Source organism: Bubalus kerabau, chromosome 10 (assembly GCF_029407905.1).
Source record: "Bubalus kerabau isolate K-KA32 ecotype Philippines breed swamp buffalo chromosome 10, PCC_UOA_SB_1v2, whole genome shotgun sequence".
Taxonomy (NCBI): domain Eukaryota; kingdom Metazoa; phylum Chordata; class Mammalia; order Artiodactyla; family Bovidae; genus Bubalus; species Bubalus kerabau.
This window is the reverse complement of record NC_073633.1, coordinates 63,889,945-63,917,434: the sequence shown is the minus strand read 5'-3', so window position 1 is coordinate 63,917,434 and position 27,490 is coordinate 63,889,945. Positions and strand designations below refer to the sequence as shown.

Below are 27,490 nucleotides of genomic sequence, written 5' to 3'. Positions count from 1 at the left end.
TAGGGGGCGGGGGGAAGGAGTTCAATGACTTCAAAGTTAGTGGCCCAAGTAGTGGAAAAACAGAATTGTCATTAATGAGCTAGAAGAACTGCAGATGGAATGATTTTGAGGGGAATATCAAGAGTTCAGCTTGGGGTATGTTAATACCAAGATTTCTGTTAGATGTTTAAGTGAAGATATTGAAGAGGCAGCGGAATACCTGAGTCTGTAAGGGAGGGAATCCCTGCTGGCAGTGTACCCAAGAAATAGTGGGGAGGCCGAGCATGCTAATATTCACTACCTGGACACAGGGAGACTCTAACCAATAGTCCATCTACTCCTGAGGTTACTGAGGCTTAGAGAGATAAAACATCCTGTTCAACGTCACAGAGCCAGTGAGTGAAGGAACTGGCACTCACATCAGACTTAACTGTGTCTGACTCCCAAAACCTATGTGCTTTACACCACACGTTTCAGCCCTGGGTGTTATCTTTTAATTCTTTTACAGGGTTTTCATTTTTTTTTTGGAGGGGGGTGGTAATTTTGTTGTTCAGTCTCTTAAGTTGTGCCCAACTCTTTGCAACCCTATGGACTGCAGCACACCAGGCTTCCCTGTCCTTCACTATCTCCCAGAGTTTGCTCAAACTCATGTCCATTGAGTGGATGATGCCATCCAACCATCTCATCCTCTGTCACCTCCTTCTCCTCCTGCCCTCAATCTTTCCCAGCATCAGGGTCTTTTCCAGTGAGTCGGTTCTTGCATCAGGTGGCTAAAGTATTGGAGCTTCAGCATCAATCCTTCCATTAAATATTCAGGGTTGATTTCCTTTAGGATTGATTGGTTTGATCTCCTTGCTGTCCAAGGGACTCTCAAGAGTCTTCTCCAACACCACAGTTCAAAAACATCAATTCAATGCAGCCTAGCCTTCTTTATGGTCCAACTCTCACATCCGTACATGACTACTGGAAAGCCATAGCTTTGACTATACAGACCTTTGTTGGCAAAGTGATGTTTTTCCTTTTTAATACACTATCTAGGTTAGTCATAGCTTTTATTCCAAGGAGCAAATGTCTTTTAATTTTACACTGCATTTTCATTGATGTTTGAGACCACTTTTCATTCAGCACCCCAGTCTCTGTCTGGCTGACCCAGCCCTAACTAGATGTCTCTACTCAAGAGAGCATGAAAGGTTTGTGTTATTTCCATCCAAAGCAGGGGCACATCAATAGCTCCTGGTTTTGCAGTGATATTGCTATGGGCAGGAGAGAGATGGCCAATCTCTGGGCTCCCATGTTCTAGGGATTAGTGGATTATTTGCCAAAATAAAGTTATCTTAAGCAAATAGACACAAAGAGAAAGAGTAACCACATGCTAGACATTTGGTTCCCATAATCTACTGGTTAAAAAGGAACAATATCTGAAGAGCACATTCCGTTCCCAGTTGACTGAGTAATCAATCAGTTCAGTTCAGTTCAGTTCAGTGGCTCAGTCATGTCCGACTCTTTGTGACCCCATGAATCGCAGCACGCCAGGCCTCCCTGTCCATTACCAACTCCCGGAGTTCACCCAAACTCTTGTCCATCGGGTCGGTGATGCCATCCAGCCATCTCATCTTCTGTCGTCCCCTTCTCCTCTTGCCCCCAATCCCTCCCAGCATCAGAGTCTTTTCCAATGAGTCAACTCTTCGCATGAGGTGGCCAAAGTATTGGAGTTTCAGCTTTAGCATCATTCCTTCCAAAGAACACCCAGGACTGATCTCCTTTAGAATGGATTGGTTGGATCTCCTTGCAGTCCAAGGGACTCTCAAGAATCTTCTCCAACACCACAGTTCAAAAGCATCAATTCTTCAGCACTCAGCTTTCTTCACAGTCCAACTTTCACATCCATACATGACCACTGGAAAAACCATAGCCTTGACTAGACGGAGGTATTAATACTTATCAAATATCCACTATATGCTGAATGTCATTCTAATGCTGGCAAGGGACCAGATGAGAGAATGGGGCATACAGGAAGAAGACGCAAGAGTTCTTACCAATAGATGCCTATTTAGTTGGGGAGCCAGAACAACATGAAGGAGCACAGTGATGTTGCTGGACTGTAAAGGGATCAGTCAGTGGGGATGGAGGTCTTTGGGGAAGGTTGGGCAGGATTTGGCTGGACTCTGAAGATACCCATTTGAACCAAGAGCACTCAGCCCCAAGCCATCGGCATGGGATGGCCAACATTTGTTACCTTGCACCAACAAATGCCTGGACCTTTGGCTGATCTTCCTGTGGCGCTGCAAGAAGAAGGTCATGCCTCAGTATTTCATCCACAGACATGGCAAAGCCTACCTTCCTATTGGGGTCTGTAGATTGTCATCACCACATCTTGGTCCCAGTGTGAATTCCTGCCTTTCAGAGGGATGAGTCTGGGGTAGCTGACCCCAGCTTCAGACTCCATGAGGGATTCCTCCAACACCTGTGGTCGAATCCTTCAGCAGCTGGGCCAAGGCTTTCCTTGCTTAATCCCAGGCTGATTATCCACTCCCAGGAAGCTGTTTCTAAAGGACTATTTGCACGCACATAATAGCCACAATTTGCACAATTAAGGAGAGCCATACAGTTGTCTAAGAAAAATGGAATTTAAGTTACAAAATAGGTCACATCTGAAAGGTGACTTGGAATTAAACAGCATCCTCCACAGCAAACCAGAGCCAGTACTTGGGGAACGGCAGAGAAGCCATGACAGGACATATTATTTCAGCAGCATGCAAACTGGTGGTGATGGGCAGGTTCGTTCTTTTCCTTTTTTTTAAAATCAGTCCTGACAGTAAAATGTGAGAGGAAGGGAGTTCAAGAGGGCAGCCGGCCTACCACCTGAGGCTTTGTGTGCAGATGAGCAGTGGCAGTACACTGCATTTCGCTCTATTCATCCTGATGAGAAAGAAACACTTTTGATTAAGCCTTTCATTTTTGAACAGAAGAGACTGCTTGAAGCTGATGCAAAATCAACTAGTAAAAATCTAGTGTCTTGTTCACATTCAAAGTAAAACTAAAGCAGAGATTTGCATTTCCTGTTGAATTTCACACAATTCCTTTTGCAAAATCTAAATGGTATAAAAATAGTAGTGCGTGCTAAGTCACTTCAGTTGTGTCCAATACTGTGTGACCCCATGGACCACAGCCTACCAGGCTGTCCATGGGATTCTCCAGGCAAGAATACTGGAGTCGGTTGCCAAGAGATCTTCCTGACCCAGGGATCAAACCCTCATCTCTTAGGTTTCCTACATTGACAGGCAGGATCTTTACCACTAGCTTCACCTGGGAAGCCGCAAAAAATATAGATGTGGTACAAAATAGGACTTGTGCCCTGGAAGCCAGTTCTGGGAGCCCGGGCCAGCTACTTCACTTGATTTCTTTGGACCTCAGCTTTCTCATCCCTCCTCCGCTTGACTCTAGGTCTCTGGGTGTCTCCCCCTGCTTCCTCCCCAATTCCTCCTGGGAGTAGAATTTGAAATCATCTGTCTACTTCAACTCTCTCGTTTTATGGATAAGTCAACCCAAAGTAGCTCCATTCTATTTGTTTTCTATTTAGGGGTTTGGCAATTTATGTTGGAAAAAGAAAAATATTATGATTAATAAACAACTTCAAAATCACTAAACAGCTATTCTAGTTCATTCTACGTTCACTTGTCTAGAAGAAACAGAGATCTGTCCAAGTTATTCCAAGTGATGGGCGTAATGAGGAATACATGACATTGTGATCCCTAGGGAAAGCTCTGTAATTAAAACCATCCTTTGGGCTCTATAATGTTTGCATGCTCTCTTCTCTCACTCTGAATTATTAAAAACACAGCAAGTAAAAACCACCCATAATCCCAATATATCTTTTCAAATGATATAAACTAAGAAGTGAAAATTACCCTTTAATCTCCTAGTCTCAGTCTTCAAGAGGAAACAAGATCTCAATGGTTTGGTTCATGAGCCTTCAAACTTTTCTCTGTGCTTATCCAGGCATATATAAATGTTCTTTTTCAACTAAAAAGTTCTACTGTTATGTGGCTTGTGCTGTTTTCATCACTCAGCAGTATGCTTTCAAGATTAGTACACATAGATCTACTTCATTCTTTTGCATCTGCTTAATAAGTGCCTTATTCTAAAGGAGATCAGTCCTGGGTGGTCTTTGGAAGGAATGATGCTAAAGCTGAAACTCCGGTACTTTGGCCACCTCATGCAAAGAGTTGACTCATTGGAAAAGACTCTGATGCTGGGAGGGATTAGGGGCAGGAGGAGAAGGGGACGACAGAGGATGAGATGGCTGGATGGCATCACTGACTCGATGGACGTGAGTTTGAGTGAACTCTGGGAGTTGGTGATGGACAGGGAGGCCTGGCATGCTGTGATTCATGGGGTCGCAAAGAGTCAGACACGACTAAGTGACTGAACTGAACTGAATAAGTGCCTTGTTGTGTGCATGTGTGTATGTGTGTGTTAGTCACCCAGTCATGTCCAACCCTTTGTGACCCCCCGGACTGTAGCCCACCAGGCTCCTCAGTCCATGGGATTCTTCAGGCAAGAATACTGGAGTGGGTTGCCATTCCCTTCTCCAGGAGATCTTCCCGACCCAGGGATTGAACCCAAGTCTCCTAAATTCCAGGCAGATTCTTTACCATCTGAGCCACCAGGGAAGCCCAATAAGTGCCTTACTGATAAACATTTAGATTGTTTGCATGCTTTTGCCATCACAATGTAGAGATGAACATTCTCGTCAGATATCCTTGTATAGTCTTCTTACAAGTGAGGTTCCCAGTTCATAGCATTTTCTTTCTCATAGAGGCTGCAAAATTAGTCCCATCTATTTTTAGTTTCAATTAAAGACAACTCAAGCCAACTGGTGCCAAATTAGCAAGAAGTCCATTATTTTTCTTCAGAGGCTTTTTCCCTGCCCCTGAATTGCCCAAGATTCCATGGGTTCTACTAGTCCAGTGAGACCAGTTCTGTATCCAGAGAGAAAACTGGGAGATCTGGTCAGGCCACAGATGGGACCTATTTGGGCTGTCTTTTCCTTCATTGCTGCCATATGTTATAAAAGTTGAAAGCAAGTCCCCATGTATTGTGATATGTCTTTGTCCACTGTAGCATGACCTCAAGGTGACCCTGAGATGCCACAGCATTTCTTCTGGGAGGATGTCCCCACCTCCTCAGCAAAACTGACCTGAGCTATCCGAGGGTACCATTCTTTATGTTACACCCAGGTCGACAGCTGTGGTCATCTGCTCTCAAGACAAGCTGTCCTTTGGAGACCATTGACATACTTTCCTACTTGAACCCTATCTCACCAGTGGAAAAGTTCTAGGTCTGGAAACAGGTACTGTTCTGTGCACAGGGATACAGACAAAATAGCAAATTCTCCTGCTGTCAAAATGCCTTCATTCTTTGGAGAAAAGGCACAGGTAATAAACAAATGCATACAGAAGCCAAGATAATATTGGATAATGGTGAGTGCTACAAAGGCTGAAAACCTTGAGGTGATGGGGACTGGCTGCTAGGGTTACTCTCAGGTGGGGAGTTAGGGAAAGCCTTCTTAACGAGGTGGCATTTGAGCTGAGGCCTCTGTGAAGATGTGAGCGGTTTATAAGGCTTGGCAAAGACCAGAGGTGATGGTCAGTGTAATTGGAGTCGAACAGTGGTAACAGTGGTGGAGTCGGGGTAGATGGCCTTGAGACAGGGCAGGGCCACGTCCTGCATGGATCCTGCCTGACACCCCCAGGCTATGAGTTCTGAGGCTGTTTTCAGTTCACCATTCTCAAATCGTAAATGAAGATCTAGAAAGCCTGGTATACCAAATATGACTCCTTAACTTGACAAGCTAGGTTTTATGACTTTCAATTTTTTTTTTAATTTTATTTTATTTTTAAACTTTACATAATTGTATTAGTTTTGCCAAATATCAAAATGAATCCGCCACAGGTATACATGTGTTCCCCATCCTGAACCCTCCTCCCTCCTCCCTCCCCATTCCATCCCTCTGGGTCGTCCCAGTGCACCAGCCCCAAGCATCCAGTATCGTGCATTGAACCTGGACTGGCAACTCATTTCATACATGATATTTTACATGTTTCAATGCCATTCTCCCAAATCTTCCCACCCTCTCCCTCTCTCACAGAGTCCATAAGACTGTTCTATACATCAGTGTCTCTTTTGCTGTCTCGTATACAGGGTTATTGTTACCATCTTTCTAAATTCCATATATATGCATTAGTATACTGTATTGGTGTTTTTCTTTCTGGCTTACTTCACTCTGTATAATAGGCTCCAGTTTCATCCACTTCATTAGAACTGATTCAAATGTATTCTTTTTAATGGCTGAGTAATACTCCATTGTGTATATGTACCACAGCTTTCTTATCCATTCATCTGCTGATTTACATCTAGGTTGCTTCAATGTCCTGGCTATTATAAACAGTGCTGCGATGAACATTGGGGTACACGTGTCTCTTTCCCTTCTGGTTTCCTCAGTGTGTATGCCCAGCAGTGGGATTGCTGGATCATAAGGCAGTTCTATTTCCAGTTTTTTAAGGAATCTCCACACTGTTCTCCATAGTGGCTGTACTAGTTTGCATTCCCACCAGCAGTGTAAGAGGGTTCCCTTTTCTCCACACCCTCTCCAGCATTTATTACTTGTAGACTTTTGGATCACAGCCATTCTGACTGGTGTGAAATGGTACCTCATAGTGGTTTTGATTTGCATTTCTCTGATAATGAGTGATGTTGAGCATCTTTTCCTGTGTTTGTTAGCCATCTGTATGTCTTCTTTGAAGAAATGTCTATTTAGTTCTTTGGCCCATTTTTTGATTGGGTCATTTATTTTTCTGGAGTTGAGCTGTAGGAGTTGCTTGTATATTCTCGAGATTAGTTGTTTGTCAGTTGCTTTATTTGCTATTATCTTCTCCCATTCTAAAGGCTGTATGACTTTCAATTTTGAATTTTCTGATTTTCATCCAAACTTATAAGCATTATTATTACAGAAAAAAAAATGTTTCTGGTTTTCTTATGGTCATACCTTTTCATACCATGTTTTACTTTGATACAATCTTATATAAACCATGTTTGTTAAAGAATATTCCCAAGTGAAGATTGACACAATTTACTGGTAAATATCTAAATTAACTTTTAGCATATAAATGAAGCCAAAAGGTCAGGAAATGAAAACTCCTTCTTTATCACTTTTATAGAAGCTATGCTAACTCCAGACCAGTGATGAACATAAAAGAGAGAAAGGTTAATTTTCCCTATTGATGCTTCTGTTGTTTCCAACTACTTCTCCTGCTGTGATCCCCCAGGCAACAAATGAGGCATTTATGAAGTCTCTAATGGTTCTCTCAATGAACAATTATGCATATTTTAAGAAGATAAATTTTGTAGTGCAGCTGATTGCATTAATTTATGAAAATGACTCAAAGCAGTGAATCGAAATTTCTTCTGGCTATGTTATAATACTCATCCAAGCCACAACAGAAAATACAGTAGACCTAGAATCAGGAAACCTGGAGTTGAGCCCAGCTTTTCCACGAGCAAGCTGTGTGACCTTGAGTAAATGACATCACCTTGCTAAGCCTCTCTGTTCTTATCTATACAAAAGGGAGAGTCCCACTGCCCAATATACTTCAGCTCAGAGAGTTTTGGGGGCTAGGAGGGAACGGTTTGTGTTGGGAGGGACACCTGGGATGTCCTAATGCATTGCTTGGCTGGAGGTGGTATATGGATGTTTGTTTTATTATTCATCTTATACTATAGGCACACATTTTATATTTCTGTGGTATATATGATATATTTCACAATAAATTTCTAAAGTAGTCAGTAGGCACCTGTGACACACTTCACAAACAGTAAATACAGTACAAGTCTTCCTCCAGGTCCCCTAGCAAACAAAATAAACCTATAGAAGACAAAACAAATTTTCCCTTCAAATCAAAACAAGTTTTCTTTAAAAAGAGTTTGAGAGAGAAATCAGCAAAATTTTTGAATAAAACAAAAGTGCATTTTGTCTTATTAAGTGCGGGCATTAGTATAGCTCCCTCCCACCCTGGCTACTCCTCCTTACTTGAGGAGGAGTTTTAGGTTTTAGTTCTCCTTTTTAAGGTTCTCTCCAGAAATAGTCTAGAAAGTCATAGACAAAGAGAATCTGGAAAATAGCAAGAGAGAAAGTGTATAGAAGCATTTTCATATGTACTACTTTTTTACTTAAATGAAAGCATGTTATACATGCTTCTCTATATCTTGTTTTTTTTTGTTTTTTTTTTTTTGTTTTTTTTTATCTTAGAGATCTTTCAATATTGGCTTTATGGATTTAAATTTAGTCTTTAACCACAGTATTTCATTGTATGAATATGCTACAATTTCTCTAACCAGACTTTGCTGATAAATATTGAGGTTGTTTCTAACTTTTGCTCTTGCCCACATTTCTAAAATAACCATCTTTGTACATATATCCTGTCATACATACATGAGTGTATCTGTAGGATAAATCAAAATATAATGAGTCAAAAGACAGATCCATTTATATTTGAGTAGATATTGTCAAAATGCCCTCCAAAGAGGCAGTGTCCACTTGCATTTCCATCAACACAGTATGAGAGTGCTCCTTTCCTAATACCCTTGTGAGAAGTACTCTGTTATTCTTTTTATTTACAAACCGAAAAGGTAAAAATAGTATTTCATAATTTGATGTGTTTCTTCAACTATAAGTGAAGATAGACACTCTTTTATTTTTCTTCTTTGAGCTTTCTGCCTGGATCCATTGCCCATTTTCCTTTGTTTTTTTGTTCCTTTACTTATTGCTTTGTAGCAGCTCTTTGTATACAAGCTCTTTGCATAATTATTCTAAGTTTGTATTTCTCTTTTGTTATTGTTTATACTATTTTATGTCTTATAGAAATGTTTAATTATTAGACAGTCGAATTTATCACATTTTTCCTATATATAGTATGGGGATCGTTTCTTCCTTAGAAAAGTCTTTTCTACTCTAATACCATTATAAATATTTTTCCAAAGGTCTCCTTCAGTATTTTTACTAGCTTGTTTTTAACTTTAAAATTTTCAACTAATGCTGCTCAATTAACTTTTTTAGTGTAAGGAGTGAAATAGGGATCTGTATTTATGTTTTTCCCTAGATGTGTGTCTAGCTGTCTCAACTCCATTTCCCAATTGATAAGGTTTCTTCCCACAGTTTTGAAATGCCACCTTACTTGGGTTTAAAATTTTCTCTATGTATGAATTTGAAATTCTTAGATGGTAAATTGATAAATTAACTAAATCATTCCTGGCATATCCAAGAGACCATCAAAACAATAGTGTAAATAGAGTTTGCTTATCCCATACCAGGCCCTGTTGTGAGTGTACTGCATGTATTCAATCATGTATCCACATAACCATGCTATAAGTAAGGTAGGTACTATTAGCTCCTTTATAGACAAGGATGCTGCAGCACAGAGAGGTTAAGTAACTTTCCCTAAGTCACACTATTTGTGAATGACAAACCCGTGATTTGAACACAAGCAATTTGACTTCAGGATTCATGCCTTCATCTGTACTTTCTGCTGCCTTCACAAAATAGAAAACGCTTTTGTGTATGCTTCCTACATCCAAGGAGCTGTTCTAAGAACTTCATATATAACTTCACTTAAGTTTCACAGCAATCCTAAGATGTTGCTGCTAAGTAGCTTCAGTCGTGTCCAACTCTGTGCGCCGACCCCATAGACGGCAGCCCACCAGGCCCCACCGTCCCTGGGATTCTCCAGGCAAGAACACTGGAGTGGGTTGCCATTTCCTCCTCCTAAGATGTTAAGTACTACTAATAGCCCCATTTCACAGATAAGCAAATTGAGGCAGAATGGAATTTGTTGCTTTAGTCTCTAAGTCGTGTCCGACTCTTTTGCAGCCCCATGGACTATAGCCCCGAATGTAGCCCACCAGGCTCCTATGTCCATGGAATTCTCCAGACAAGAATACTGGAGTGGGTTGCCATTTCCTTCTCCAGGGGATCTTCCTGACCTAGGGATAGAACCTGTGTCTCCTGCATTGGCAGGCAGATTCTTTATCACTAAGCCACTAGGGAAGTAGAACTAGAGAACAGAAAGAGAGAGGGGGATGGTGTGAGATGAGGCCAGATATAGAGGAATTTTGCTGTATCTTTAGAGCAGCAAGGCATCACGAAAGTGATTGAATCAGGGCTGACCTGATCAGATTTGGGTTTTGTGAAGCTCACAAGCAACAGCAGAGGGGGGAGTGTAATGTGGTGTGTGGAAATCTTGTGTCAGGCTGATAGCACGGTGCAGTGACCATGCATTCCAGATGAACATCCAATGGCAAGTAAGCAGTGTCCCCATGACAAGAGAATCACTGCTCTAAGGGCAGTTTCCACACACCATGCATGGAGCTCCCTAACCCTAAAAGCAGCAATTCATATAATCTACATTTCCAGAAGAAACCGAAACATCAAGGAGTCAAGTACCTTACCCATACCCACTTACAGAGTTAAGTATGTGCTTCAGACTGCTAAGTTCACCAGTCCTGTTTATTCAGATCCACAGATTGAGTCCTTCAGACACTGGGGAGCATCAGCTTGGGTTTAGATTTGGCTGTTCCTCCCCCATCCTCTGCCTTCTCAGGGTTTGATAGAAATCAAGGAGATTCTGTTAATGTCGATAGAAATAGCTGCTGATACAAGAAAAATCTTTATCTTTAGCTCTTTCAGGGGTGTCTTTTCAGTTTTAGGTTAACTTTTCCTCAGACTTCTACCTGTTCTTCTGAAGCTATTTTGGAAATTTTTATAATTGTTTTCTGCTTGTCTGAATAAAGAGCAAGTTCAGGGTCTACTGCCTACCGTGCTGCTGGTAATGGTCCTCTCTTCCCACAGATCCGAGTGATGGTGGACCTATGCAACAGTACCAGGGGCATCTGCCTCACAGGTAAGCTGGCCGGCATTGACCAAGAGCAGCTCGCATGGGGAGTGCATGTGCTGGCCGAAGGGCCTGGGGCAGAGTGAACACCTAGGAACTCCTTAGCTTTATGAAAATGCTTGCTGGTTTACTTGCATACCAGATGTTTTCAATGGGCTAAAACTCAGTAGTAACATAAATTTTGAAAAACAATAATATTTTTGGTATTGCCATAGAAATCCAGCCATGGGAAAGAACTAGGTCTTGGGTAATTAGAAATATGTGGTACCTTGAACTAAGGCCAACACTAATTCCCATTAGTGTTTTAAAAGGGAAAAGAAAGGAAAAAGACCTTGCTAAGTAGTAGAGAGCCCTTACCAGTAGTTATTTCCCCATATCGTACATATAGCTTGAATGGGAAGCTCTAGATGCAAACTGCTAATTAGTCAAGAAAACGTTTTTTATGACGATTTGTCTATGCGGTGCCTACTGTGTGCTCGATGGGACTGGAAGTTGGTCACACCCTGTCCCCTTCTATTCAATGAATCAAAGACAAATAGAAAGGAAGGACGGAATTAACCTCAAGGCACATCAAGCCTTAGGACCTGGAATGGCTGATGGGGGTGGAGCAGGGAAAGAGAGGCATGGTGTTTGGTTTTCTTTGGCTGCAAGGCATGTAGGCATGCAGGATCTTAGTTCCCCTGACCAAGAATCAAACCGAAACTCGTGTCCCCTGCAGTAGAAGGGCAGAGTCTGAATCACTGAACAGCCAGGGAAGTCCCTGGGGAGTGGTCTTGGTGTGATTATACCTGACTCTGGCAGAGATTGGCTTCTCATCTCATGGGAGGAGTGCCTGCCCACTGCCTTCAGAGCTCACAAGCTCACATGCGGAATGCTGCTCTGGCCAAAGGGTTGGGGACAGAATGAGTACCTAGAAACACTTTAGGTTATGAAAATACACGTTGATTTGCTTTTACCAGACATTTTTAATGGGCTAAAAATCAATTTAAAATTATGAAAAATAATAACATTTTCATTATTACCATAGTAGTATGACCATGGAAAATAACTAGGTCTTGGGTAATCAGAAATGTGTGGTATGTTGAACTGAGGCCAGTCACCCAATTCATCACCCTCTGCCCCAACCAGGCACTGATCACCAAGGACAGGCCCACAGTGCCTGGTCGCAGACACTGCGTTTCCTGTCTCTTTGAAGGGGGTGCAGCATTCTGAGGAAACAGAGGGAAGTTATTTTTGCATTAAAAATCTATTATGGAGAGGTCCAGATCTTAGATGGCAGGGTAGGAAGATCCTGAGCTCTCATCCTCCCATGGACACACCGAAACTACAACTACTTACAAAACAATTATCTCCGAGAACAACCTGAAGTCTAGCAGAACAGATTTTCTAAACTAAGGACAGAAAGAAAAGGACACAGTGAGGGACCCATGTAGGATGAACAGAGACACAGTCTAGTCAAACCCGCACCCCCAGTGAAGCAACCCACAAGCAGGAGGGATGTCACAGCCACAGAGATTCCCCCCGAAGAGCAAGGGGTCGAAGCCTCACATCAGGCTCCCCAGCCTGTGGGACGTGCATGGGGAAGACGAGCCCCCACGACACCTGGATTTGAAAACCAGTGAGGCTTTCATTCAGGAGAGCTGAAGGGCTGTGGGAATCTGGGACTCTGCTCCTTGCATACACATTCATTCACTCTAACTTCCAGCACAGAGGCAGCAGCTTGAAAAGTGCTTGGGTCACATAAAAAGGAGATTCACTGACAAATTTTAAGGCATGTGCTGGAGGGACAGGGATCTGGAGGAACTTCCTCTGGGAATGGAAGCCCTGGCAGACACCATTTCTGTCACTCTCCACCAAACTGACACTGTGTGCCCCACTCTGATGCTCCCCTGAGGACTGACTCCAGCCAGTCCCTCCAAAATACATCTTGCCTTGCCCTACCCAGAGGGCAGCCCTAGCTGGCACCAACCCCCCTCCAAAGCAGCTCCCACTTTAGGGGGCCAGCCCCACACCACAGAGCACTCACAATAGTCCCAGCCTGGCCTTGAAGCCAGTGGCACTGGAGCTAGCTCCACACATCAGCAGGCCCGCAGCAGTGCTCTGGTGACCTGGGGCAATTGCACCATTGAGCCGCACCTTCTACATAAGGCCACTCTTCTACAACTAGGAGATGTAGCCAACACCCTTAATACATAGAAACAAGCACAGAGAGGCAAAATAAAGAGACAAAGGAATACCTTTCAAATGAAAAAATAAATAAATAAAAATAACACAAAACACCAGAAAAGGAGCTAAATTAAACGAAGATAAGCAATTTACAAGATAAAGTGTTCAAAGTAACAGTCATAAAGATGCCCACTGACTCGAGAAAACAATGGATGAACTCAGTGAGAATTTCAACAAAGAGAGAGAAAATATAGGAAAAAAGAACCAACCAGAACTGAAGAATACAGTAACTGAAATGAAAAATACACTAGAATGAATGAACAGCAGATTAGAGGATGCAGAACAGATCAGCAGTCTGGAAGACTACAGTCTGGAAGAACAGTGGGAATCACCTGATCAAAACACTGAAAAGAAAAAAGAACTTTAAACAAACAGATAGTTTAAGAGACCTCTGGATCAAGAGTACCAACATTTGCATCACAGGGGTCCCAGAAGAAGACAGAGAGAGAAAGGGACAGAAATCCTACTTAAAGAAATAATGTCTGAAAACTTCCCTTGCCTGTCAAAGGAAACAAACATCCAAGTAAAGGAAGCACAGAGAATCCTCCAAAAAGACGAACCCAAAGAGGTCCACACCAAGACACATTGTCAAGAATTAAAGAGAGAATCTTAAAAGCAGCAAGAAAGAAAACCTAATTATGTACAAGGAAACCCCCATAAGACTATCAGCTGTTTTTTCAGCAGAAACTTTATAGGTGTGAAGGGAGTGGCATGATATATTGAAAGTATTGAAAGAAAAAAATTTACAGCCAAGAATACTTTACCCAGCAAGGTCATCATTCAGAATTGGAGACATAAAGAGTTTTGCAGTCAAGAGAAAGCTTGTAAAGGAGTTCATTACCACTAAACAAGCCTTACAAGAAATGTTTAAAAAAAAAAACAAAAAAACTTCTTTAAATAGAAAAGAAAAGACCATAGTTAAAAATAAAATTATGAAAGAAAAACATCTCTGTGATAAAGGCAAACATATAGTAAAGGTAGTGAATCAACTACCAAGGAAGTTAGTATTAAGTTTAAAAGGCAAAAAGTAGTAAAATTATATATAACTAAAATAATTAGTTCAGTGATGCACAAATAAAAACATGTAAAATATGATGTCAGAAACAAAATGAAGGAAAGGAAGGTAAAAGCGTAATGTTTGTAGAATGTGCTCAAACTTAAGTGACCACCAACTTAAAAGAGACTGTTCTATACATAAGTTGTTATATGTGAACCTTTAACTAAGGAGACAAAAGTCTTGTACTCAGAAAACTGGGCTTTCCATGTGGCTCAGTGGTAAAGAATCTGCCTGCCAATGCAGGAGACACAGGTTCAGTCCTTGGGTCAGGAAGACTCCTTGGAGAAGGTAATGGCAACCCACTCCAGTATTCTTGCCTGGGAAATCCAACGGGCAGAGAAGCCTGGCGGGCTACAGTCCATGGGGTCACCAAAGAGTCAGACATGGTGACTGAACAACAAAAACAACTCAAAAAACTACATTTCAATTCAGTTCAGTTGCTCAGTAGTGTCTGACTCTTTGTGACCCCATGAACTGCAGCACGCCAGGCCTCCCTATCACCAACTCCCAGAGTTTAATCAAACTCATGTCCATCGAGTTGGTGATGCCATCTAACCATCTCATCCTCTGTTGTCTCCTTCTCCTCCCACCTTCAATCTTTCCCAGCATCAGGATCTTTTCCAATGAGTCAGTTCTTTGCATCAGGTGGCCAAAGTATTGGAGTTTCAGCTTTAGCATCAGTCCTTCCAATAAATATTCAGGACTGATTTCCTTTAGAATGGGCTGGTTGGATCTCCTTGCAGTCCAAGAGACTCTCAAGAGTCTTCTCCAACACCACAGTTCAAAAGCATCAATTCTTTGGTGCTCAGTTTTCTTTATAGTTCAACTCTCACATCCATACATGACCACTGGAAGAACTATAGCCTTGACTAGACGGACCTTTGTTGGCAAAGAAATGTCTCTGCTTTTTAATATGCTGTCTAGGTTGGTCGTAGCTTTTCTTCAAGGCACTGATAAAAGAAACTGAGGATGACACAAACAGATGGAAAGATGTATTGTATTCATGACCTGGAAGAATTAAGATTGTCAAAATGACTATACTACTCAAAGCAATCTACAGAGTCAATAAAATCCCTATCAAAATGCTGATGTTATTTTTCACAGAACTGAAAAAACCCTAAAATTTGTATGAAACCACAAAAGACCCCACATAGCCAAAGCAATCTTAAGAAAGGTGAACAAAGAACTTCAAATTTCCTCATTTCAAACAGTATTGCAAAGATAGTAACCAAAACTGTGTGGTTCTTTTTTAAAAGAAATATTGGAGCATAGTTGATTCACAGTGTTGAGTTACTTTCTGCTGTATTGCACAGTGACTCAAAACTGTATGGAATTGGCACAAAAACAGACACATAGATCAACGGAACAGAATAGATGCTTCTATCATCAATTTATTATGACAAGGGAGACAATAACAGACAGTGGAGAAAGACAATCTCTTCAATAAAATGGTGTTTGGAAACTGGATTGCCACATGCAAAAGAATGACGCTGGATCACCATCTGCAAAAATAAACTCAAGACAGATAAATGGCCTAAATATAAGATTTGAATCCGTAAAACTCCTAGAAGAAAACAAGAAGTATACTCTTTGACATCAGCCTTAGCAATAAATTTTGGCTCTGTATCCTCAGGTACAAGCAACAAAAGAAAAAATAAACAAATGGGGCTACAAAAAAATTAAAAATCTTTTGCACAGCAAAGGAAACCATCAACAGAAAAGCAAACCAAGCAAATGGGAGAATATATGTGCAACTGATTTATCTGATAAGTAGTTAATTCAAAATATTGAATATATAAAGAACACAATATAAAAATCTATTTAATTAAAAAATGGATAGAGGACATGAATAGACATTTTTCCAAGGAAGACATACAGATGACCAACAGAGACATGAAGAGATGCTCATTTTCACTAACCATCAAGAAAATGCAATTTAAAACCACAATGAGATATCACCTCACTCATGTTAGAATGGCTGTTATCAAAAAGACAACTAAAAATAAGTAATTAAAAATAGAAGTAGCATATGATCCAGCAATTCCACTTCTGGGTATTTATCTGAAAAAAATAAGAAGCTAATTAGAAAAGATATATGCACCCCTGTCTTCACTGAAGCATTATTTATTATTTATAATAGCCAAGATATGAAAACCTAAGTGCCCATTGATATATGAATGGATAAATAAGGTATGGTATAAATACACACAATGGAATACTACTCAGTCATTAAAAAAGAACGAAATTTAAAGCAAAATGGATGGACCTAGAGGGTAATATGCTAAGTGAAATAAGTCTGACAGAGAAAGACAAATGTATCATTTCACTTACACATGGAATCTAGAACACAAAACAAGTGAACAAACATAATAAGACAGAAACAGACTCACGGATACAAACAGGTGGTTGCCAGAGGAGACAAGAGGGAGGGGTTAGGGGATAAGTGAAATAAGTGAGGGAGATTAAGGGGTATAGACATCCAGTTATAAAATAGATGAGCCATGGGAGTGTAGTGTCCAGCATAAGGAATACAGTCAATATTATCACAGTAACTTAGTATTGTGAAGGATTACTAGACTTGTGTGATCAGTTTGTAATATATATTAATGTTGAATCATGATGTACTACACCCGATACTAATATAATTTGCCAACTATTCTTCAATTAAAAAAAAATTCTATTATGGAATAAATGCACTGCTCCCACGGACTCTAAAGATAAGCACAAGACTTTGAAGCCATCTGGAGCTTGTGCTGGGGCTCCTCAGTCTAAGGCTCCAGGCTCTGAGGAGGTCCTGGTCTCTTCACAGGGCTGCACTGGGGAAGGCTGAGAAGCCTTGCACAGTGTGCATGGACTTGCAAGAAACCTGCTGCAGTGTTCTCCCCAGGACCTCTCATTACCTGCCCGGCATTAGGAACTCTGGCTGCGTTTGTAGAATGACTAAATCTGTGATTTTTGTAAGTGATTAATGGGGGTGGTGGGCTAGCAAGAAAGATGCTTCCTGGAGGAACTCTGAGTCCAAACCTGACTCTTGTTGGCTTAGTTTAACCTCAGAGAGAAAAGCTGTAATGCTGTGGCTTCTTAGAAAATGCTAATTGAGTTATTACTCAAGTCACATTTCAGCCCTCACAGAAAATTAAATATCTTCAGAACAGCTTAGTCCTTTATTCTGAAACCCTTGTGGCTTAAGCACAAGGATTTCTTACATCTCTGGGAGTCCCTTTTCAGCGTTGCTGCATGTGACAGTAATGAGCGCTAGAGAAATGCTCAAATGGATAGAATTACAGGCACAAAAGCCCTGTTGAGAGGCACAGGAAAAGCCTCTTCCTTTTTGATTTTTATAGTGATAGAATGAGAGCCAGGCTGTTCAGTGAATGTGGGCCAGAGCTATTGAGACCACTTAGGAAAGATTGACGGGATCGCATCTGTGCTGGAGATGGGTTGAGGAGGTTATTCTTTGGCACCTAAAAATGCTTTTCAAAAGCCAGTTCCTTTTTTCATGACAGCTTGAAATTGGGTCTTCTTTTACACAGAAAGCTCTTCAATTAAAACTTAGGTGTGAAAAGTACAAGTTGTATGTACTTTTTTACAAGGCAAGGAGGCACCCAGGGATAGGCCAAGGTGCCTGGATTGGGGGCAGGGAGGTGAGAGGACCCAGGACCGAACAGGGGAGCTTCAGGGGGAGAGGCAGAGAGCAGCGGTCCAGAGGTTACAGGGTTACAAGGCTCCCAGATGACACCTTCAGGAAGGGTTGCCAGGACAGAGCCTGGGTTTGGGCCTGAGAACAAGATCTAGCTCTTCACTGGAGGCATATTTGAAAAAGCAGGTGTTTGTGACTTGAGGCTAGTCCAGCTGTGACCAGGAAAGCCCCTCCTGTTCCTGTCCCAGGACTCAGCTGTGGCTGCTCTGGGGACAAGGACAGATGCCGGGGAGCTTTGTGCAGCCTGTGACATCTCGGTGAAGAGTGAGGGCAGTTCACAAGCCAGAGCAGTCAGGCTTTAGGATTTTGCTAATGCAGAGTTTGTCAAATGACATATGGTTTTCTGGATGCATCTTACCCCTGATCCCAGGTTTCCTTGGGACCCCAGAAGCATGTCTTCTGGAAGAGCAGGTTATCGTGAAGAAGGCAGGTCTTGGGTAATTCTTCACTTCCAGTGGCCTCCACATATAGGCTTGTTGGAAAATCTCTAAATCATCATATTGCTGAACTGCTTGTTGGGACCAAGGTGCTTCAAATCCACAGTGCCCATTCTCCTTGCAGAGACATGACTCCAAGTCTGTGATAACACTTCTTATCCTATACCCAGGCATCTGTCGTGGATCACTGTTGCTACCTAGCATGGCCTCAGGTCCCAGGTCATTCTTTTCTGGTGTTGCAGAAAGTTGTACTAACTGATTGGAGTTGGCACTTGAAATAATATCCAACTCTTCTCATTTTTAAGGTTGTCATGGCCATAATCCAAAATTGAAATGCACCAAATAAATGAGATTAGACCAAAGCTCCACTTTAATGGGGCATGTGGGGAAAGATATATATTTTTCCACATCAGGTACCCTGGGACTGGCAGAATAGCTGGCAGCAGGGCCAGTTGCAGAGGGTGGACCAGCACACAGAGGGTGGGAGCTGAGGCCTCAAAGCTGTAGCCAGTCCAACCCAAGTGGGGAGCCCCCTTCTTAGCATGGAACCTTGTATAAGTGCACTGGCGGCAGGCCCAGGGAACAGCTCTGCATACAGCCTTAATAGGAAAGTGACTGCCTATGCGTGTTCCCAGAGGGTCTGTTATTTCCGAAGGGGACAAGGGTCAGGAGCTGAGAAAGCATCCTGCAAGACAGTTTTCTAGGGGCTAGTTGGCACATGTTGTTTGACATCTGACATTATTATAATGACTCATATTGGGGGCTTCTTCTGGGTGTGAGGGGCCATGAGCAGCTCTGTTGGTATCCTGGGGACCCTGGGACAGTCACCATCACTCTGCCCCTGAGCTCTTTGAAACTGTCATCCTTTCTCTTCTGAAATTCTCTAGTTTCAAGGCCTAAGCATGGACTTCACAGGTGGTGTGCAGTGTTAAAGAATCTGCCTGCCAATGTAGGGGACGCAGGAAATGTGGGTTTGACCCCTGGGCCAGGATCATCCCCTGGAGATGGAAATGGCAACCCACTCCAGGATTCTTGCCCAAAAAGTCCCATGTACAGAGAAGCCTGACAGGCTACAGTCCTTGAGGTCACAAAGAGTCAGACACAGCTGAGCATGCACACGTGCATGGGACCTGCTGGGCTGGCCTCGCTCTTCCTTCTCCAGAGCACTCTCTCTCTCTTTCCTGGTGCTGCTTCTGTCTCCTGCCTCCCTCCAGGTAGGGTGTGTCCCCCTCTCTGCATCCCCAGATTTGGCTCAGATATTTCACTCTTACCTCAAGGCTAGTATCTCCCAGTCTTTCTAGGGTCAGGAACCCCTGTAAGGATAATGACTGATTCTTTTCCCAGAAAACTTTCACATCAGGTCCAGGGGACCCAGGACCACCTGCATGCCAGTAACTTGTGGTGCTTGGTGAAAATGCAGGTTCCCAGGGCCTCATGCTAATTCAAACTGGATCAGAATCTCCAGTTTGGTCCCAGGTATCTGCATCTTTACAAGCATTCTAGTCGACTCTAGGCCTCAAGTGACTAAGAACTGTAGCCGTAGGATGTCAAGGACGTCGGGTGAGGGTCAGTAAACCCTAATCTAAGCACCTCATCATACCAATATCCTTGGCCCTAACTAATGTGCCCTAAGTATACAGCTCTGGCCAGAACCTCTCTCTAATACTCCATTGCACGGCAATGGACTGTCCTGAGAACTCTTGCAACCTACTATATACAGTTGATTCTTGCTTGTTCACCTTTTTTTCTACCAACCTGCACATCTGATTTTGGCTCTATCAGCAGTCCGAATTGACTGTGGATTGATTTCTGTCTGACAGCTACGGAAAGTCCACATTGCATCCTCAGCAGGGCGTTTGTGGCGCCATCTGGTGGTATGACTACAGGCTACCCTGATCCTAGAAAATGCCGTGCCATTTTCAGCAAATCATTTTTGCGCAATATAGGACTATATATATATAAAGCATACTGTCAAACACTTGCTCTTTTGAAAGTTTTCAAGTCTGTCAAATAGGCTCATCAGTATCCAGGCACCGAATCATCTGAGAGGCCTTCTGTTTTGCCTCCAACCAGACATGGAGTCCTGCCCGTTCTTCTGCTGAAAATACCTCTCGCATTTCTAGCTCCCTCTAGAACGCTACAGTCACCAACCACATTTATCTTCAACCTTGTCCCGAGTTTTAACTACAAACATCCTATGGATAGTTTCTCCTCCCCACCCCCACCCCCGCCTCTTTCTCTCTCTCATCTCACTCCCTAGTTGTATTCCATCTACAGAAAGGATCGCAAACGCGCACTGATTTCAGTGTCATCTTCCCTTCTTAAAACTCGACTATGGCTCCGCGCTGCCTTGCAGATACTGTCTATGCTCCGCCACCAGGCCTTCAAGTGTTGCTGTGTCATATCCCTCCGCCAAGTACCCCGGCCTCATCACTACACATTCCAGCTGGGCCAGCTTCCCTCCTCTCGCTCACCCCTGGACCTTTGCTCCAGTTGGTCTCATGCAGGGGTGCCCAGCCCTCACCCCTGCAACTGTCTCAGGCCCCCTGGGTCTTCAAAGCTACAACTCAAGGCTTACCCTCTCTGAAGTCCTGCTCAGATTGCCCTTTGCCCAGACTGTCCCAGCACCTCTGTGGTTGCTTCTCTGTTGCTCCCTCATATCTCACTGTGGTGTCAGAGTATTCACCTTCCTCAGTTCGATTGTAAACACGACAGATTCAAGGACCAAGATTTCTTTTTAAAAAAAAAATTATTTTCTTAATTTTTTTACCTGCACTGAGTCTTCATTGATGCACACTGGCTTTCCCTAGTTGCTGCAAGCCGGAGCTAGTCTTCACTGCGGCCAGTTCATGGTTTTCTGCTTGCAGTGGCTTCTCTTGTTGCAGGACGTGGGCTCCAGGGTGTGTGGGCTCAGTAGTTGCAGTGCAAAGGCTTAGTTGTGCTGAGGAATGCGGGATCTTCCCAGACCAGGGATCGAGCCTATGTCCCCTGCATTATTAGGCGGATTCTTAACCACTGGACCACCAGGGAAGTCCCAAGGTTTCTATGGGTAGATTTTGGTGCACATAGTAAGTGCTTTGTAAATGGTGGTTTTCTGAAAAGTCACAGGACTTGGATCTTTAGACAGACCTACTCACTCCAGTTGGAGAAGGGCATGGCAACCTACTCCAGTATTCTTGCCTGGAGAATTCCATGGATGGAGTAGCCTGGTGGGCTACAGTTCATGGGGTTGTAAAGAATCGGACATGACTGAAGCAACTGAGCCTGCACGCACCCACTCCAATATTGCTGATTGTTTATGTGGTCAGAGAAACAAAGACCCTCAGCTGTTCATGTTGCAACCTGACTGGTCTGTATGAGTGCTTATTAAGTGGAATAATTGACACTAAAACTGTTTGTGGAGCAATTTATTGTGTTAGATTATGTGTAAATGATTCACCTGAACACCTTAGATCCTTTTTAGGGTGATTACAAATGAAGAAAGGTATTTGTTACCTGATCTGAGCCCTCAGGTTTTCTCAGGCAATTTTGTGCAACAAAATAGAAACCCAGCAAACCAGCTTTTGCTCTCAACTCCCCTGGGTGGCCCAGAGGAGACAGGCTGTCTGGATGAGTGCATTCGGGGCTGCTCCCAGGACAGCTGGCTCTCAGCCCTGCAAATGCAGCACTTCCTGACACCTAGCTGCACACAGGCTGCAGCAGGGCCCACCCACGTGGTCACCAAACCTCATGTAATTAAGTTGACTTCGGAGTCTATGGTGATGCAACTTAGAAATTATTCTTAGTCCACTAGAACTTGAGCAAAAGTGGGTTTGATTGGGCTATGGGTATTTGTCTAATTGTTTTTAAGGCTCTTTGGGTAAATATACTGAGTTCTAAATAAAAGGCACAGGGCAATTCCTTTGGGCCCATAGATGATCAGTATGTTTTAAGAGGGGGAAGATGCTCTTTGTTCTTTGGGTTCGGGAGTTAACTTACATCTATCTGTGGTTTATCATCTAAATTTTTCTTCTGTTGTAGGACCACCTGGCCCAGCAGGTAAGAACCTATAGATATTCTGAGTTTGCAGGGAGGATGTGGGTGGCTGGCTCCCCAGGATCCCTCAGAAGGGACTGAGGCAGGGAGGGGGGAAGAATCCAGAGGCAGCCTTGACTACAGCTGTGTCCCTACCTTCTTTCTACCGGAGTCACCAGCTCTCCTGCTCCCTCCTACTTGAGAGCCTGCCATCACCATTCCCTATCTGACACTGCTTTGGGTGGTGGTGGGGAAGGTGGGGAAGGAAAGGAAGAAGCAGGATAAGCTCTGGGAAAGGCATTGATGCCTGCCCAGTCTCACTGACTAAAGGAAATAATGTTAACTTCAGTGAAAATTTTTTTCAGTGTTCCCGTTTCCCATGTTTTGATGCAGGGCCTCCCGGAGTCAGTGGGTTACCAGGACACAACGGATCAGACGGACAGCCTGGTCCTCAGGGCCCAAAAGGCGAAAAAGGAGCCAATGGAAAAAGAGGAAAAATGGGTATTTAGGCACAGTTTTTCTAATTAAATCCCTTGGTTGTTTTGTCTCCATCATTGCATTTTGGATGAGCCAACGCTGATGCAGTGGGGAAAAGTGCTGCATCTCTGAATGCAAGGCCGGTTAAGTGTTGCCTGGAAGCCGCTGTGTCTTGGGGCTATAAGGGCCTCCTTTCTGGTCCAACCCTGATGACGGTGTATGTCCAGGCTGCCTGGGAGAAGCAGTGTTCCTGGGAACTGATGTCCACGCCTCTGCTTGCTCTGACACCAACAGACAGATGGAAGGGGCAAGAGTGTCTGTACTGGTACCCCAAGTTCTTTCAGGGGTCAGTTCCTGCCCTAGCCAGGGTAGCTGGACAGAGAGAATGAGAGGTGAATGTGGTCAAGTTGACACCAGAGAGGTAACACAGCCAAATCAGGTTAGCCCTGGGCATTTTAAGAACCAGGGTTTGTACCCAGCCCCTTGCCCTGCATACCTCCCTGGGCAGCCATACAAGGGAGGCTGCAGGAGGGAAGGGAGGAAGCTGTGAAAAGCTTTTCTCTAAGGACGGGCTGTTGGGAGCATGGCTCAGCCCTCGACCAGCTCAGACTCTAGCCTGGACCATCTGACTAGAAAGCAAGGGCTGTGCTGTCCCCGCCACCCTGCCAAAGCCCCGGGGCTATGAATGCCCTCCCCTGCTCCCTTCCTGGGCCCAGGATGCATTCTCATCCCACCCAGAGATCAGTGTAATTGCAGGGAGTGGGAGGAGGGGGCCAGAGCTGGCAGGGCCGCAGAGAGGAACTGGCTTTGTTCTGGGAGCCATGAGAAGCCACAGAGGGGTTTTGAGGAGGAGAGTGACATGATCAGATCTGCCTTTCTGTGATACCCCCACTGGGGAAGGACAAACTCGAGCAAGCATGGGAGCCAAGACAGGGAGACAGTGAAGAGGCTACTCAGCAGGCAGGCAGAAGGGATGCAGGTGGGATGTGCAAAGGTTGATGAGCTGAGTGATATTTTGGGGGTAACATCAGCAGTACTTGAGGAAGGCAAATATAAGTAGGAAGGGGGAGGGAAGCACCAAGGCTGACTCCAAGGTCTTCCTCCTGCCTGACGGCTCTTCCCTAAGATAGTGAGCCCTGGACCGACTTAGGTCCTAGCATGGGATGTGCTCAGTTTGAAACGCCTTGAAATGTCATGAGGAGGTGTCAGAGGGCTTTGAAGATGCAGGTTTGCAGTCAGAGGAGACCCTGGGGCTCAAGGTCCTTAAGGAGTCACCTGAGGCGATGGGCTTTTGGGCCATGAGCCCAGCCCCTTCGGGAGGGAGCCACCCAAGAGGAGAGCCTGGGCCCATCCAGGAGGAGCAGCAGTATCTAGTGACCAAGTAGAAGGGAGGAGCCAGCAAAGGAAGCCAAGGACAGGCTGAGCAGCAGGAGGAACCCTAGGAGAGGGTGGGGACATTCCTCAGCAGGCATGTATTGAGAGGGTTCCCGGTGCTAGTGCGGAAACAAAATAGATGCAGCCCCTATTGTATAGTGGAACTTTCTGTCTTTGGGGGGTAGGCAGACATAAAGTCAACAATCAGATACATCTGTAATCACGGTGTGAGGTGCAGAAAGGAAAGAACAGTATGTTATAAGTAGGGCAGAGAAAGAGGGTCAAGAGGTAATGTCTGAGGTCAGACCTGAGGGACAAGAGCAAGGCAGACGGTGGCCCAAGTGGAGTGCACACCCCTGCCAAGGCCCTGCTGGGGCAGCTGGGGGAGGGGACGTACAGCCAGGTGAGGTGGGAGGCGGGGGCCAGGCCCTTCCAGAGCCTTCTGCATGGTGGCCTGGGTCTCTCTGCCAGCCACATGCAGGATGTGACCCTCAGGGCCAGGGTCATGGCCATGGAGAAGGAGGGGCCATGATGTCAGCAGAGAGCTCCGGGATCTTTAGTGGTTTGGCAGGCAGGGTTGGGAGAGGGGAGGAGTGGGCATGCCTTCCAGAATGAGGGAACAACAAGTGCTGTTTCCATAAACAGGCTAAAGAGCCTGTGTTCCACAGAGATAGGACTGGGTTAGGCTGTGCACGTCTATGGGGTCGCACAGAGTTGGGCACGACTGAAGCGACTTAGCAGCAGCAGCAGCAGCAGGCTGTGCACTCTAGTGGTGATCTCTTAACAATGGTAATATATTAATAGCTGACATTAACTGTCAGGCACTCTACTAAGTCCGCTCTACATTTACCTCACTGAGTCTTCACAACAGCCCCAGGAGATGGGGATATTTGCGGGCCTTATTTTTCCCAGATGAAGAAGTCTCATCTTTCCATTTTCCAAACAGGCCCGGGCCCTCTGTCAGGGCCTGTGCACCGCTGTGCCCCTGCCCATCCGTGACCTGGAGCAATTGCAGCTGATACCTCCTCCTCCTCTTCAAGATCGCCCCTGACCTCCCTGTCTGGCCCCCGCCTCACCAGCTCAGTTACATCCCCTGCTCTCCTCCGAAGCATAGATCCCTCCCTGAACTCCTCTCCTCGTGTTGCTCGCTGTTGTGCTGATGGTCTGGCCACCTAGGGAGAACGTGAGGTCCATGAGAACCAGGCTCCGGAGCCTGGTGCACCCAGTGAAGGCGGCAATCAAGTCATTGTTGAACTAGTGGACATAACATGCCCAGTGTCCAAAAGCTAATAAGCATAAGAGGCAGGCTTGACTCCAGGCCTTGACTCCTGGACCCCTGCTCTTAAACACGACAGCACAGAACACTTCCAGGCTGGAGGGGGTTGAGTCCAAGAGGCATTACCGGAGGTGCCACAGAGCAGGAGCAGGGGGAAGGAAGCCCGGGCACTGGGAGCTAGTGCTATTAATTGTCTAAGGATGTTGCTGAGCCTCATTCTGAGTCTCACCAGGAGGGTGGGAAGGCGCTAGCCCATCAGAGAAGCCCTTAGGACACAGGCAGGATGCACAGTTCATCAAGTATCCACGTGTCAGGCAGAAAGAATTATCCCTGCTCTGCAAGCAGAAGGGAGCCAGGAAAGGCATTCTGGGAGCACCTGCCTTGAACTCTGACTGGCTTCAAGGGCCTGGGTCTCCTCACCTGTACACTGAGGAGCAGGGCTTCCAACAACTCTAACATGGCTTCTAGTTTTGAAACAGTCTGCTCCAGTGTTTGTGAAGGAGAGACTGTGCCTTGTGTATCCTGTTGTTTGACACAGCTCTCAGCCAACCCCAGCTAAGGCTCAGGAAAGAACTGAGAGAACAGTAGGACATAGTTTCTGTCCATAAGGGCTTGCAGTCCTGTTGGAAGAGAAGATAGTTTATATACAGCATGAATTCTGTAACTGGTTATTCTGATATGAAGATGCTTTATACTGTACAACAGGGAATGCTGCCAGAAGAAAAATCTGAACTTAATTGTGCAGATAATGGACAAATAGGATCCTGTATAGAGGATGAGTTGTACTGTAGAGCTAAGTGTAAAGGACAAGAGAGACGTGTGTTCCACACCTTGGAAATAAATAGAGGGGAAATGGGGAGGGCACTGCAAGGAGAGAAGGGAAAGGCCCTACTTGGAGGCACTGTTCGGGAGGCTGGCCCTGCCTATGAGAAGGGCCCCAGGTGAGGATGGTGGGGTGGGGAGGGAGCAGGGATTTTAGCTCTGTGTCTGCAGAAGGCAGCCGGGAGCCACTGTGGGCTCTTGAGAAGAAGACCAACCTAATGATACCAGAGTTTAGAGCTCCAGATGAACAGTTGTTTCCAGGATATTGAAATATGAAGCTAACCCTCACTTTCTGATCTTAGGAATACTAAGAACAAGAGTGGAATAGGCCAGAGTCAGAGCTTGAAGTCTTGGTTTGGATCCCAGCTCTTCTGCTTACTAGCTGTGTGCACTTGGGCAAGTTACTTAATCGCCCTGTTTCCTCAACTGGAAAATGAGAATAGTAATAGTGTTTTTAGGAGGATTAAATTTATATATAAAATATATATATCAAGTGCTTAGAATAGGGTCTGACACAGAGCAAGTGCTGCATTCGTTTTAGATATTAGGTGGTGGTGTTGTTTCAAAGGGTGGGGAAGGAAATCTGAGTGGAAATGCCTACATTTATTTGAAACCATCAACTTAGATTTAGAGAGAATTGGACTTAAACGGCGTCAGTTTTGCAAACAGCGTCCTTTCCGAAGTTTGACGTGCTATGCCCCAAAACCAAGCATTTTCTTTCTTTCCATCTGCCTCTCACTTTCTCACTCAAGAGTTAATGCTTTAGTGTTTTCTCTAAAAATTGAGTCCCCACAAAAACAGAAATAAACATCCTCCTCCTTATTCGTCCCAGCCTTGGGTCTGGGTTTTACATAACACCCTCAGCTCCCATCTCCTCTGCCTCAGTGGGTGACAGATGGTGCTGCCAAAAATAAGATGTCCTCCTTCACCCCCTGCAGTGAAGATGGCGTTGACCCTAGTTGATCACACAACCCCAGACTCTAAAGCTGGGAAAATGACTTGTTTTGAGTGGGCACTGCTGACGGGAAAGGAAAACAGCAGAAAGCCACACCCAGCACCCAAGCAAGGCGAACAGAGTTTGGCCTTTCTTCTCCTGCAGAATGTGCTGATTCCAAGCCTGCCAGCAGTCATGGGACAGACACTGCCCTGATCCAGGCCACTCAGTGTTTAACAGTGTCCCTG

The 27,490-nt window shown here is 44.5% G+C and overlaps 1 protein-coding gene across 1 annotated transcript in view; it reads left to right on the top strand.

Annotated features, from left to right (window-relative positions):
* GLDN (gliomedin) overlaps positions 1-27,490 on the top strand; it is a 56,783-nt gene that overhangs the window by 12,906 nt on the left and 16,387 nt on the right. Inside the window, exons 2-4 of the mRNA XM_055536395.1 lie at positions 10,883-10,934; positions 22,366-22,383; positions 22,753-22,860. Of these exons, the coding sequence (XP_055392370.1) occupies positions 10,883-10,934; positions 22,366-22,383; positions 22,753-22,860 (178 nt within the window). The remainder of the gene's footprint in view (positions 1-10,882; positions 10,935-22,365; positions 22,384-22,752; positions 22,861-27,490) is intronic.